This window comes from Pseudorca crassidens, chromosome 2 (genome assembly GCF_039906515.1).
Source record: "Pseudorca crassidens isolate mPseCra1 chromosome 2, mPseCra1.hap1, whole genome shotgun sequence".
NCBI classification, from domain to species: Eukaryota; Metazoa; Chordata; class Mammalia; order Artiodactyla; family Delphinidae; genus Pseudorca; species Pseudorca crassidens.
In genome coordinates this window covers 120,186,437-120,201,595 of record NC_090297.1, presented here as the reverse complement: position 1 = coordinate 120,201,595, position 15,159 = coordinate 120,186,437, and the positions used below count along the sequence as shown (strand labels likewise).

Here is a 15,159-nt window from a genome sequence, read left to right as displayed (position 1 = left end):
GTAGGTGAATGAGCCTGGTGTGGTCTGTACAAAGCTGCCCTCATACCCTGAAGCCGTTCAAATTCAAAGACTTTAAGTACTCCACGGGCCAAGCAGAGTACTTCTGTGGGTCCCATTTGGCCAGCACTTTGAACCCCAATTTGTAATCTAATGGCTCTCACCTGTAGGATCTTTTTCAGAGTACACATTTCTCCCTTATCCCATATTTTGGCCCTTGTGTGGGTTGTAAAACTCCCACAGAGGATTCTAACTGCCCCACCCCTGCCCAGCTGAGAACCACTAGTTCTAAGTCCTTCAGCCCACATAGGCTCAGTGGGCTCAGGTGATGTGTCCAACCTCACACCACCAGTCACAGCAGAGCCAGGGTTACACCCCAGATCTCCACATCCCCACTCAATCTTTATGATGCTGCGTTTGCCCACTGCTGTCTTGTATTCTGACTTAACCAGTGACCCCAGGATCTTCCTGTTGGCTGCCAAGGATTAAAAGATGAATAATCGGTGCTCCCAAGGAGTCTCGTGGGGGATGTGCCACATCACGCAGATAAATTGCCACGTTGTACGTGCTGTCGAAGGTGTAGGGGCAGAACCGAAGGGAGCATAGGAAAGGGCCCTGTGAACTTCCGGTTGTGTGTTCCAGATGTCAACCGCTCGGATGAGTGGGGACCAGACAGTGGTGGGGAGGGACATGGCTCTATGCCACCCTCACCCACTGTCATCGGCAGAGCGGCTGATGCCATACCCTTTAGAATGTGGGACTTGAAGAGATTGGTTTATTCATTTTCATTCATGTGAACAGATGCCAGGAAGGCAGGTCAAAGTCAATAGGTTAGAGACAGAAAGAGAGGTGGAAGTTCTGGGACAAAAGTGAAATTTTGCAAAGGACATTCACATTCATTCAAATAACTATTTAGCAGGATCTACTCCGTATCAGGCACTATGTGATACCGCCCTAGGTTCTGGGGCAAAGCACTAAATAAGCCTGTACTTTCATGGCAATTACACTGTAGCAGGCAAGACAGACAAAAACGAAATGAATACACCAGGTAGTTTCAAATGGCAATCATTGTATCAGGAAGAAATAAGACAGGGTGAGGTAATGACCAGTGTCAGGGCTTGTGGGTGGGGAAGGGGCAGGGCACTGGCCCTCCAAGCCTGCTTTTAGCCACCACACTCCAGTCTAATTGAGCCAAACCTGGCCAATAAATTCAGCTTCACAGCCATGTGAGTGGCAGGGCCGCTATTCCTGGACCATATGTCTGTACAGAGGGATTGGGGTTGAAAGGTCAGCTGAAAGCTTTGGTCCTGGCCAACTGGGCTGTGTGCAGAGGCCAAGGCCAAGTTTGGCTTTGGGAGCTATATTAAGCTTGCCAGCACTGGTGAAGCTGAGCGGCGTTGGGGCTTGGGTTCTGGAGCCACACGGCAGTGACACTTTGCCCAATTAACTAGATAACACATGATATCTAGTGCTCTTAGTGTTAGCCACGGTGAGCTGGACTCTGGACACTCTGGATAGACGATTCCTATGCATCCTGCCTTTCTTGCCCAGGATTGAGGCTGAGTGGGACTTGTCCGGGAAACATGTGCCTTGTGTGACCTGGGTCTAGGGTAAGTGCAATTTGAGGGTGAAGGGAAGCGCTCAGTGTGGGGGCAGCGGGGGGGGGGGGGTGTCTCGTTCTGTGCTCTGTCTTCCCGGTGTTTGAGCTTCTTTTTTTTTTTTAACTCTTGTTGGATTTTCAGTCTTGAGGAATAAAGAGAAATGAACTGATACTCTGGAGGCAGGAACTGGGTAAACTTTTGCAAACCACTTTAACTTATATTTATCTCAGTTCCCTTTCCTCTATTGTGGGGTAACACATTTTGCCCTGATTACCCTACAGGGATTTTTTATGAATATCAAAGGAGATGTGGATTTGGAAAATCACTGCTTAAGCACTTATGATACTCTATGGCAATAAGGTGGTGTTATTAATATTATTATTATACCTAGGTGCTATATCATACACCTAGGTGATATATATTATGCAACTGTGTGATCATTGGTTCAGGCGTGTGTACTTTGTTGTTGAAAGGTTCTAGAGAAGTTCATTTCAACGATCATTCATTGCACTAAGCACTGGAGATCTAAAAAATGTTTAAGACTCAGTCCCTTCCCTGGGGAGTATCTAAGTGGAGTGAACAATTTCCCAAAACACCAAATATATAATTGAGAAGATATTTATGCAGCTTTCAGACAGAATGATCTAGATCACGTTTTTCTGAGTGTGTGTGTGTGTCTGTGTGTGTGTTTAATGCTGCATTTGTTAAGTGTGATATCTGTTGGCTCGACCCCGAAGCAGGCCCTACCTTTGGAAGGCTCCCGCCTCTTTCTCCTCTCCTGACCCAGCTGCCTGACCTGGGTTCTGTCCCTGATAATTCCTGCCCAGGTAGTGCTTGATAACCAAATTATTATCCTTTCAGATGCTTGCATTTTTACAGAGAATACTTTGATAATAAGAATTGCAAATGTTAGAGCTAGAACAGACCTTAAAGATCATCTGTTTAATGATTTTTTAAAAAGCCATAAAGTCTTTCTTTCAAGTGAAAGTATGTTTGGAAGCCATTACATGTCAAATAAAAACAGGTCTGGTGAACTAGAGGTGGGAGATATGAAGCCTTCTTACTCAACCTTGCCACCCCCCGCCATACACACTCTCTGAGCTCAAAAACCACTGCTGTAGTCTGTGGATGAGGAAACAGCTTCTCTAAATGAAGTCACCCAGTCAAGATCACACAGCAAGGAAGTGGCAGGTCCAGTCTCTGTACTCTTTTAGACAAAGACCCTCACTCGGTTAAAGAAAGGCCACTCTAAGGAGACCACTCATTGGAAGAGGTGCACCTGCCTGCAGCCTGCTTGTCTGGCCACGTATCTGCCTTGAGTGGAATAACTTGGGCTGAAAGCCGCTCAGAAATGTGGCTCCCAATGTTCTGTGATGGCTCCAGGGCATCTAGGATGCATTCAGTCCGTGGCTGAGAGGACTGCAAATGGAAGACAGGCCAGCCAAGTGTGTTCCTCTCAGGAGCAGCCGGCCGCCTGGTACATCCCAGCTCTAAAGTGCTCACTTCAGCAGAGCTGCTTCTAATGGAACAAGACAGCTGGGGCCGCAGCACTGGGGACCATGCAGCTAATGGGTTTGAGCTCCGGGGGCCACCTTCGATCTCATCTACCATTGCTCAGATCCCACGCAAACCCCAAGCCAGCAAAGAGGCTGATGGAGATGAGGGCATCAACCCACCTGTCCCAGCCACTGCCTCCTAATGCCAGCCCAACTCAGGAAGAGAGGGGGTGTCGGAGAGAGGCTTCCAGGAGAGAGTGGCCAGAAGCAAGTTGGTTCCTCTGGGTGCTCATTGCCAATGAGGTGGGGCAGGAAGCAGTCAGGGCAGGGGCGGTCTGGGAAGCTCCTGCCACACAAGACAGACAATGTGGGGAAGGAGGAATGATGACCTGAGATCCAAGAGCCCGGGGTTCCAGCTCCCACCTGTTAGATCTGGGAAGGCACCTAACATGGTACCTGGGCAGGGGCAATAGGCTTGGTGTCTCTCTCCTTCAGTCTTTCCCCATGCTGCTGCCTCATACTTTGAGGACCTTTTTTCTCTGCTGTAAACCTCATGGCTCCTCATTGCCTCTCAGATTAGATCCACTCTCCTTAGCCAGGCAATCAAGTACAGCCCACCTTCCAGCCTTGTCTCCCATCCATCCACCGGACACAAATACCTGGGCTTCCCTTCAGGCCTTTGTTGGTCAAAACTTTTTGTCCATCACTGGCCCATCCAAATCCTACCCGTTTTTTAACTTTTTTAACATCTTTATTGGAGTATAATTGCTTTACAATGGTGTGTTAGTTTCTGCTTTATAACAAAGTGAATCAGCTATACGTATACATATATCCCCATATCCCCTCCCTCTTGCCTCTCCCTCCCTCCCTCCCCATCCCACCCCGCTAGGTGGTCACAAAGCACCATGCTGATCTCCCTGTGCTCCCCGTTTTTTAAAGCTGTCAAGTCCCAGCTCAAATGCTCCTTCCTTCAGGACATCTTCCCTAATCTCACTTGCTTTCTTAAATTATCCCAACCAGCTTTTAATCTCAGGAATGGTCAGTTTCTTGAGTTAGTGCCTGTGTCTTCTTCCTTTTTGTATCCCAGGATTTCTGAATGAACTTAAGAATAAACCACTTTACAGCTGAATTTCCTCATCTGAAAAATAGGAAAACCTCATAGGGTTGTCGTAAGGATTAAAATAGCTAATTAGCGCTGAGCAAACTTTCCTTGGACGGTAGCACCTACAGTAGCAAGAACAATAATTACTGTTCTGTGATTGCTGTGGGCTGGAGGTGGTGGATCTGGTCCTGTTGGAGATGGGAGTGGGAGAGGAAGGTGGGTGAGGGCCTCCTGAGCCCGAGGTGACGGTGTCCTCCTCCTTATTCCCATGACCTTTCTTATCCATCTGAGGATTTGCAGACAAAGTCATGGTTAGCTAGAGGGCTCTTTTTTGGGGGGTCATCTCTTTCATGGGGTGGAACTAAGTGCTAATAACTATTTCCTTGAGGCACTCAGAATTCCTAGCCCATACTGGCCCTCAGGCCACTTTTGCATGTGGGGCTCTGGAATTAATTTTTTCCAAAGCTCCCAGGTGTACATCTGGGGTTGAGTACCACTGTATTACACCAAAACAAAACAAAATACTGAATATAAGACTTAGAAGTCTTGCCTTAGCCTTGTATAAAAAGGAGGGAGCAGGGGGAGGGGGGAGGAGAAAGAGGAAGAGGAGGGAGAATTCTCTCACCATGGACGTGTTTTCATGCCTCCTATGAATGAATTTTTAAAAATTCCTGGTGACTTTGATTTCAAAGCAAGGCCTTGAAAGCTGTCTTTTCTTTTTCGCATCCCTTGCAGCATTTAACCCAGAGCCTTTGCCCACCTCCTATGCTCAATAAATATTTGCTTAGTGAATTGAAAAGCTAGTAAATTTAGAAGGAACCTAACTCAGGCTCTGTTGTATTTTAGCTTTTATTGATCATTCCTTCTGTCCCAAAGGCCTTGAATAGAGAAGAAAATCCTACCCTTGGTTCAGTTTGGGAATTACAGTCACTTCAGTTAGGCAAAAGTCACATAGCCCATGCAGAAGCCAGTGGACCTTCCCTTAAACCCCCAGATATTCACCAGGTGCCTCTACCGGGCACTTAACTCCCACTTACTCAGCACCACTTTTGTTTGAACTTACTTGGAAGTGTTCTTTGTTTGGGGGCACGTTCCGACTCCTCAGTGAGATTTTCATCATTTTTGAGGAATGACACACAGACCTCCGTTTCATATCTCCCTTCACAGTGCCTAGAACATTGACCTGTACCCATGGGTACAGAAACACTGCTGATTGGATAACTGGCTTGTATTCATTTAACTTTTCTTTGAGGAATACAAGACACGTAGAGGCAGCTTCTCAGTCATGTCCCTAAGAGCACCAGGAGACAAGGAAGGGGTGGCGGTGAGGAGTTAATGTTAACTTGTGATAAGGGGTGAAGAAAGGGATACACACATGTTCATTTATTCAGCCATTCAGTTCTATCAACTCCCTACCACATGCTGGGTTCACGTCAGGCACCCGGAAGACAAGGCAGATGGTCTCTGGCTCTAAAGATTTTATATTTTCATGGAAAGATATTTGTTCCTTAGAGACAAGTTCAAGAACATGATCCGGGACTTTTAACCTAATTTTTGGTGCTATTGCAATGATTTGGGCATTTGGCTTACCATCCTCGGTAGGCTTGTTGAGATGACCACTACACGTATCGTCTCTTCCACGTTACTGTGAACGTCTTAAGAGTGTGCATTTTATTTACCTTTGTATCCCAGATCCTGGCACAGTGCCTGACATGGTGAGTGCTTGTGAATGACTGTTGGTTCACTAAACGGATGGATTTGCATATTTTCCTTGGTTCTCTCCTAGTCTAAGTCTTTTGCCTGAGGGCCATAGCTCCCCTTGGAATACTGCTGAATAGGCAGGATGTAGTTAATAAAAAATTAAAAAATACACAGAGGACTTGTCCTAAGTGTGCTGTTCAGCGTGGAATTCTAGCTCAAATAAAACATGAGTAAAATGAGTAAAAGCTGAGAGCTCTGATGCAGATGTGTTGTGATTTTCGGTTTAGGTTTTGGCATTTAGAAATGACTTCGTTCCTCTATGCTACTCTTTTTCTCCCTTAAATTCACATCCCTCATAGGCAATTTTAGATACTCTGTACTTGGAAACTACTTCTCGAAATAGAACCCACTTTTTTTCCCTCAAGGATGGCCTTATTGCTTTCTGCCTCAGGGATTGGGTTTACCCTGGCTCTGTGTTTTATTGTATTTTTTTCTCTCGCAGCTAAATGTGGTCAACAGTGTCAGCATTTCAGAGGACATCAAACCCTTACCAGGGCTTCCTGGCATTGGAAACATGAACTACCCATCCACTAGCCCTGGATCTCTGGTTAAACACATCTGTGCCATCTGTGGGGACAGATCCTCAGGTATGTACAGAAGCAGACACTCCTCCCAAGTGCCCCATGCAATGGGGATACCAGAGAAGACACCTCTTCCATTGCCCACTTGGCTCCTTTGTACCCAACGAGAGAAAAAGGGTCTTTGAGGATGGTCCAGCTTGGGGCCCCAGCTGTAAATTTCTGTCACCACAGCCTTAATGAATTTAAAGCATAATTTCATGTGGTGAGATTAGATTTATAGAAAACATTTCAAAAGCCCTTCCCTGGAGTTACTGTGTTGCGTGTGTATCTGGGATAGAGAAGCTGTTGTAATGAGCAAGTATCTCAAGCTAGAGTCTCTTTAATTTTTAAAAAAATATTTTTTTATAATTCTAAAAATAATATCCCAACACAGGAAATGTGGGAGAACTAGAAAAGTACCAGTGAAAACAAAGAGCTATCTATAGTGTTCCTAACAAAATAAACCCTTTGATATTTTAGCGAATTTCCTTCTACAACATTCTAGATTTTTAACATGTTTCCATAGGTGGAAATAAGTGTGTTTTCACTGATTTTATCTTCTTTGATCCTTTTCCATTTTTGCCCAAATTATTTCTTTCCTGACTTGTTTCCCTACCTCTCCATCATTCCTGCCTCCCCACTCCCCATCTCAACAATTTTGATGAATTTTGAATCTCTGATTTGATGAATGAGGAAGATTCTTTTCTATAGTTGTCTATGACGGCTGACAATATTTTCTCATCTTTTTATGGTCACCAAAGTCCCTGCAAAATGTGACTCCACTGAAAGTTCCAGGTGCCTGGAACTTAGCTACACAGATGATGTTTGCTTGTTCTCAAAAAGTTGTTTCCAAATCATGCAGACTTGACCATTGCCATAGCAACTTAATTCCAGCCACGCTGATAGAGAGTTTTTTCTGCTATGATTTAATTGAAAGTTGGGCAGTTCTTTCGTATATGGAAGAACCACGGGAATGACAAATTGGTCCCATGTTTCTTAAAGACAAATACTTCAGAGCTGAGAGCATTAGGTTCTTTGAGCCCAAGATAAATCCTGTATTTATTATGAGTTCAGGAAATTAGTGTAGTCAACTGATTAGGCACAGACTAAACTTCATCAAGCAGGCTATCTCTAGCCACCATTGCATCTTAGAGTGGCTTCCTCTGAAATGTAAGCTCCTGGGATGCAGTTATTTACACTGGCTAGTTCTCAGGGACTTCAAGTTCACTTCGATATCAGCCTAAATACAACCAAATTAGAACGTCATGTCAGGTCTATAACTAAACAGCATCACATGTCATACTCAAGAATCAGACATAAATATGTTTTGAATGATCTATTTCATTATATTTTTCAAGTCCCACAATTCCAGTCCATTGAGCATAGCTGCGTGGTGTGTAGTATTGGGAAGATTTCTACTTAGAAAGAGTATGGTGATTGATTCTTGATGCCTATGTGGGCATGGGTATGGTGGCTCTCCTGACCAAATTAGCCATCTCTGGCTGGAGTCCTGGAAAACTGGATGCATGGAACAGGTAATAAGGGCAATGAAACATGTAACAGATTATTCTGGATCAAGCAAAACTACCTTCCATCAGATCTTTATGTCACATCTCAAGATTATATGTCATATTATGCCATAAAGATCATAGCCAGTTTATTCCTCCAATAGGTAGTAGTATATAAAAAATTTATAACTCAGGTTCTTGTTCATAGTTTATGATAGAGGATAATACTTTTAAGTGAGATTCCTAAGTCCTTGGGCTTCAATTATGGGGAAATATGTGTGAAGCTGAGGTTCTTTTCCTGCTAGATAACACGTAACAAGCATAAATATTTTTATTTCTTATGTATACTGATGTCTTAAATGAAGGCAGAACATTTTGCTTAACTAAACATAAGAGTTGCCCTATTCAATAAATGTAAGCAAGATCTTAGGTCAGGACTTTTCTAATAATGCTCTCTGGAATTGGTGACTCCAGAGAGTCGCTTCCAGAGGGTAGACACAAGGAAGGGCATATTTACTCTGCCTTGGTTTGGCTCCTGTCATCAAGCCTGCATTCCCTGCTTTGCTTTCTGTCCCATTGCCTAGGTGATGCGCCAGTTTCCTAGGCGAGAGCCAAGGGGTTCTTTTGCATGAAAGACCCAAATAAACACAAGAATAACTTATGGAATGTCCTTTTCTTGTGACCAGGAAAGCACTACGGTGTGTACAGTTGTGAAGGCTGCAAAGGGTTCTTCAAGAGAACCATAAGGAAAGACCTCATCTACACGTGTCGGGATAATAAAGACTGCCTCATTGACAAGCGTCAGCGCAACCGCTGCCAGTACTGTCGCTATCAGAAGTGCCTTGTCATGGGCATGAAGAGGGAAGGTGAGGTTCCCCACTACCCCTCCCTCCACTCGGGGGAGAGCAGTTTGCATATAAATGATGGAAACAAGTGCAGGACATAGGAAAGGGTCCTGCTAGGCTGGACTATGTGGAAGAAGTTTGAAGCGGAGCGGGGAATGACTTTGGGTACCATGATTTCTCGGGTATTTCAGTTGAATGCTTCCTGCCCTGGTAAGTGTGTACCCCCGAGCAAAGATAGCAAGAGCATCTTCCTCCTCCATGTTCACCTATCCTCTCCTGGACCTCAGATGATGGTCCAAACTGGACCCTCTCCCTTGCTCTTCCAATAGCCAGACAGCATCAGAACTGAGGTCTCGGGGTCGCTGTATGCTGCCCTGTAATGGGACATCAGTCTGACCTTCTGGGCAGAGCTGACTTCTCCCCTCTAATCCTCACTCTGGGGAAGCTTGCTGGCTTGATTAATCTCTCTGGGCTTTTATAACCTTGGTCTGCTACAAATCCTCTGAGATTGGTGTATTCCAAAGTCGTTGGGGATTATTGGCATTACCAATAATCAGACTTTGCCTTCTCATTCAGAGAGATCGTCATCATGCGTTTTTAAATGTTACATCTTTCAAACTTACGGTGTGGGTGAGCTGGGTTGCTGTAGAAAAAAAAAAATCTGAAAGTGCTTTGTGTTTATGTACAGATCAAAAAGTCTTTCTGTTAAGTAATACAAATAACCTGAATTGGGCAGTTAATTAGCTGGTGAACTCAAGCAAGTACAGGGTGTAAATGGTGAATCTTAATAGATTTCAGAGAAAGGAGGTCCTGCCTCTCTCTCTAGGAAATGGGAACAAGGCGTTTAGCCACTCCCAGGTGGCTTCTTATTCTTGAAGAACTTCTTTTCTGTGAGGAGGGGGGAGGCTGACTGAAAGGACCAATGAAGAAAAAGTTTGAGCCCCTTCTAAGAGAGAATGCTGCCAAGAAGGAAAAAAAAATGATATTCCTAGCATGTTTGAGATGGAGGTGGCCCTTGAGAATAACTTAATAACCCTAACCATTGTACAGCCAAGGAAACAGGCTTGGACTGATGGAGTGAGTTTTCCAAGGTCCCCAAGGTAGGTGATGAACAGAGACTAGGACCGCTTACTCCCAGATCAGAATCTCAAATTGACAGACCCCCAAATCTGTCCTCCTAACCTGTTCATCACACGGTCCTCCCCATTTTAGGAAATAGCCATTTTTCAGTTGCTCAGACCAAAAGCCATTGGACACCTCTTTTTCTTTCATACACCACATTCAATGGGTGAGGAAATCTTCTCTCTTTCTCAAAAGATGTTCAGAATCTTTCCATGTCTCACTATTTTTACTGTTATCACCAAGCCACCACTCTTTTTAGTAATAATACAAATAGCCTCCTGAGAAGTTTCTCTGCTTCCGTCTTTATCTTCCTTCGGTCTCTCCTTATCAAAGCAACCTGAGTAAGGCTTTGAACAAGTGGGTCAGGTGAAGCCTTTCCTTCACCAAAACCCTCTGATGCCTTCCCTTCTTACTCAGAAAAGAAAGGCAAAATTCTGGTCATGACTTCAAGGTCATACATAGTCTGGCTGCCCCATGTCTCTCTGCTCCAGCCTTCCTACTGTCTTTGCTGGGCCATCAGGGGTGCTCTCACTTTAGGGCCTTTGCACTTACTGTTCTGTCTGCTTGGACTGCCCTCTTCCCAGGTACCTGCATGACTCACTTCTCCTCCTTCGTACCTTTACCTGATTGTCAACTTCTTGATAAAGCTTTGCCTGACTACACTGTCTCAGATTGCCCCAAACACCCTCATACTTCCCAGTCTCTTTCCCACAGCACTTACCGCTATCTAACGTACTTTAAACTTTTGTCTGCTGTCTGTCTCCAAGAACGCAGGGATATTTTTCCTGCCTTTTGTCCCCCCAAGGCTATATCACCAGTGACTAGCACATAGTAGACATTTAAGAAAAAACTGTTGAGAGAATGGATGAGTGATTTAAACTAAATATCGGAATCATAAGTTTTAGTAATGCACGAGCTTCTAAAAAGGATTCATTCACTCAGTCATTCATTCATCAAGTATGACTTGAGTGACTACTTCATGCTTGTGTCATACTTGCTGTAGAGGGGTCAACAATTTTCTAGACTGGAGCATGTGATGTGAAAAATCAGCTGGTGGAGACTGTCTCCTCTTCACTGGGATAGAATTGATACTCTTTGTAGCTTCCACCACTCTGATAGTCAAAACATAAAATTAATGCCCCCAAAGTGTGTCTCTCATCAGCATAGAGCATGATTGCTGCAGATTGCAAATCACTTGTACTCGATTCTCCTGCCTCACAGTCTAATTCTGATTCTCAAAACTCAACCTGAGGGCTTCCCTGGTGGCGCAGTGGTTGAGAGTCCGCCTGCCGATGCAGGGGACACGAGTTCATGCTCCAGTCCGGGAAGATCCTACATGCCGCGCAGCGGCTGCGCCCGTGAGCCACGGCCACTGAGCCTGTGCGTCCGGAGCGTGCACTCCGCAACGAGAGAGGCCACAAGAGTGAGAGGCCGCGTACCGCAAAAAAACCCAAAACAAAACAAAACAAAAAAACCCACTCAACCTGAATATTTCTGGCTCAATTAGGGTCAGAGTGGTTCACAGAGCAAATGATGGGAAGCGTGGTTCTTTATTTTAAGTCAAACAGGGACATGTGGATTGTAAGAGCATGGGCAGTGCTTCTTTTAAAACTAGTATTATTTATGATTCTTTCATAGCAAGTAGGGTCCAGTTTTGGTTCCTGCATTAAAAAAAACAAATAATGTGGAGCAACAGGAATGATGAAAAGCTGAGGAATAAAGATTAGGAAGGGGAAAGGGGCTCTCTGAGAAATTGCTAAAGGAATTGATACTATTCGCCCTGACAAAGAGAAGGCAAAAAACGAATCAGTTCCTCATCTCACTATATCGAGGGTTACTTTTAAAAAGTTACTGGACAGCCTTTCCTTCGCCACTATCATTTCTGGCCTTCATTTACAGAATTTGGGGCTCAGTTCAGGCACTTTCTTGAGGACAAGACTAATAAAATCCTGGAACAGACAATAAACAGACAATAAAATCCTGGAACTAATAAATTCCTGTGATACTATGGAATTTACATTCCTAGAGAGTTGGACAGACAGAGAGAGATGAAATTGGGGTGGGCTCAGAATTCACCTGCCTAAAACCAGGGTACATAATGGTGAAGCTGGAGTGGACATAAAGCTGGAGTGTCTGATGTAACACAGTCATTTCCTGAAAGAAGAAGCAGAGGTTCTGAGAGGCTAGGGGTCTTGCCTAAGCTTACATGGCAAGCTAATGGCAGAGTGGGTGTAGCACTGGGACCCTCTGACTTCCAGGCCACCAAACGATCCTCAGGGGTTCTGGGGAAGTCTATTTCCATAATTTTGGATCATATAATGTGGTTTGGGTAGTAAGAGAATGGATTATTTTTGAGGCAATTTGTGGTCGGCACTTGACATTCCTGTGGGTCTATTAATCCAACCAGCCCAGAGCCTTGGAGTCAGGGGTAAGCTCAGGAGGCAGCCAGCCTGGGTCTACATGCTGGCTTCACCACTTCCTAGCTCTGTGACCTCAGGAAGGTTACCTAACTTCTCTGTGGTTCATAGCATTTCAGAGGGTTCTTGTGGGCGTTAATTATGAAAAGTGTTGGGCATAATTCTGACACAGAGAAAGGGCTCCATACATTTTGGCTATTTTAATACATCACAATAAATGTATGTTGGACTAATGGAAAATCCTGTTTTAGGTCCCACTGGCCCCTCAATGTACCCTGATGTACTGAGTAGCTGTAGCTCAAAATGCGCCATAGAAGATTTGCTTCAACAACAGATACATGACTCCTCATTGACGACAGTAAGATTTATGTCACAAAAAGGAGAACTGAATAGCAAAGGATCACTCAGTGAATTGCAAAATTGGAATTAGAATCTAATTCCCTGAAGCCAAGATTATTTTCTTTGGAGCGTGAAGGTTATTTTCCTCTACAAATCTGTAGAAGAAATCAATTGAGGGCCACAAGAGGAATTTGGTTTGCTTTCCCCCATCTTTTCAAATCAAGACAAATAGATGCCCATTAACCTACCTTTTAAAAAAATTAATACAAGAAGCATTCAACTTTAACCAGCAAATCCAACTGATGATAAAAACACATATGAGAGTTTCTGTATGTTGTCAGTGAATGAAGGCTAACCAAATGGACAGAAAGAAAGGATGAGGGGAAAAGAGAAACAGGGAGAGGGAGGAAGAGGCCAACAGCAGGGATAGAGAGAGGACCAGAGCAGAGCCCGAGAGTGTCAAGAGAGGCCAAGGGGAGGGGAAATGCTACTTTTCAAAAAACTTTAAAATAATTGTTTCGTTTAATCTTCATCAAACAATCTCAGGTAAGTACTATAATCCCCACTGTACATATAAGGAAACTGAGGCTTTGTAAGCTGAGTACCATGTCCGACGTTCCTATCTAGGAAGCGGTCGGGCCCATTTTGAAAAAGATTTCTTTGACTCCAAGGTACATGATTTTTGCTCTTCTCGTATTTTGTCCTCTCTGCTCTTTTTCTCGTCCATTTCTTCTTTTTCTTACTCTCCTGCTTTAATCTCTCTTTCCTTTCTTCCTTTACTCCTTCCTTCCTACCCTCCCTCCCTCTCAACCCCTGAATATCATTCTCATCTTGAGGTTTCTTGGTGTGTCTCTATTAGAGACAGTGATGTATCAGCCAGATTTGTGCTGTCAGACCCTTCTCTGACCTACTTTGAGAGATCAATAATATCACTTGCGTGACAAACTAGATGTCCAGCATCCAGTCCCAGTTCATTCCGCAGCCTTGTGGCTCAGAGAGTAGGAGGAGCCTTGGAAAGTGGACAAAGGGGAGGAAAGGAGAGGAGATGAGACGTAGAAGTTGCTCGTGGAATAGCTGTCACTGAGGTCCCTCTGGGCCACTGCTTAGAGGATAATTTTCTCGATTCTTGGGATTTAGAAAATGTGTGCCAATACTGAATTCTGCTTATCGCTACTGGGAATAAGAAGATGGAAACTGAAGCTTTCGAGAGGATGGAAACTAACCCCATAGAGACTGTTCTCCCAGTGAAGAGCACAGAATTGGGAAAGGGGTCTGCCTGACATTCTAATGTATAGACCCAGAGGGTTCTTTGATGAAAACCCTAAACTTGGGGAATCTGAGAAAATTCTAGCCTCCACCTTTGCCTGTGTACCCTTTCCCACCCCCCAAATCAGCTGCTGATTCTGAAATGTCATCTAGGTGACATTATTCCACCCTTTCACTTACTAAATACCCACATGGCTCCCTGAAGATCTTCCCTGACAAGTCAGATCAGGTGATGCTGTGTTCAGGCCGGTGCACTAGGGGCAGACCTAATGGGACGTGAATGCCAAGAATGATGCGCAGGATCTGACAGAGGGAATTTTTAGAGTAATGTGCTCGTTACCTAACTACTGCATGCTCCCGGTTTATTAGAGATAGCAGGTGGAGGAAGGATAGGGGAGACAGCATGCAAGGAGACAGTGGCTCATTAAAAGAAAGGGCAGAATTGGAGGTTATTAAAGCTTAAAAGGCACATTTAGAGTGGTCACCATAATGAACTGGAAAGACTATGGACTGAAAAAACCCATAGTTTGGCACAGGCATAAGAAAACAGCTCAGCTCTGCTTTCTTGGTTTCATCTGTTAACATGACAGCATCTCTGATTCATTGCCACCATGATGCCCATTTTACAGAGGAGGAAAATGAGGCTTAGGGATGTAATTAACCTTCCCACAGTTGTCCTGGGCATATGGTAACGTCTGCACGTCCTTGTCCCTGCCAGCTGTGCAAGAAGAAAGGCAGAGAAGCCGGGAGCGGGCTGAGAGTGAGGCAGAATGTGCCAGTAGCGGCCATGAAGATATGCCCGTGGAGAGGATTCTGGAGGCTGAACTTGCTGTTGAACCAAAGACAGAATCCTACGGTGACATGAACATGGAGAATTCGGTAGGTGGTCTTAGATCTCCATCCATATCCTATTTCTTGGAGGGGGCTGGAGATGGGGAAGGAGTATGTTTGAGTCCTAGAACCTGTCCGTTCAGAGTACTTTGTTCCTTTTTTAGACAAATGACCCTGTCACCAACATATGCCATGCTGCTGACAAGCAGCTCTTTACTCTCGTTGAATGGGCCAAGCGTATTCCCCACTTCTCTGACCTCACCTTGGAGGACCAGGTCATTCTGCTCCGGGCAGGTAAGGGATACCAGGGCTCC

General features: G+C 44.6%; 1 protein-coding gene across 3 annotated transcripts in view; it reads left to right on the top strand.

Moving 5' to 3' along the window:
* Window positions 1–15,159, top strand: part of RXRG (retinoid X receptor gamma) — a 44,390-nt gene that overhangs the window by 18,586 nt on the left and 10,645 nt on the right. For 2 of the 3 annotated variants that reach the window (XM_067728497.1, XM_067728498.1), the window contains 4 exons: window positions 6,400–6,544; window positions 8,712–8,891; window positions 14,733–14,893; window positions 15,010–15,139. In XM_067728497.1, the coding sequence (XP_067584598.1) occupies window positions 6,400–6,544; window positions 8,712–8,891; window positions 14,733–14,893; window positions 15,010–15,139 (616 nt within the window). Of the gene's footprint in view, window positions 1–1,408; window positions 1,608–6,399; window positions 6,545–8,711; window positions 8,892–14,732; window positions 14,894–15,009; window positions 15,140–15,159 lie in introns of those variants that run through there. The other variant, XM_067728499.1, reaches the window with a different exon arrangement.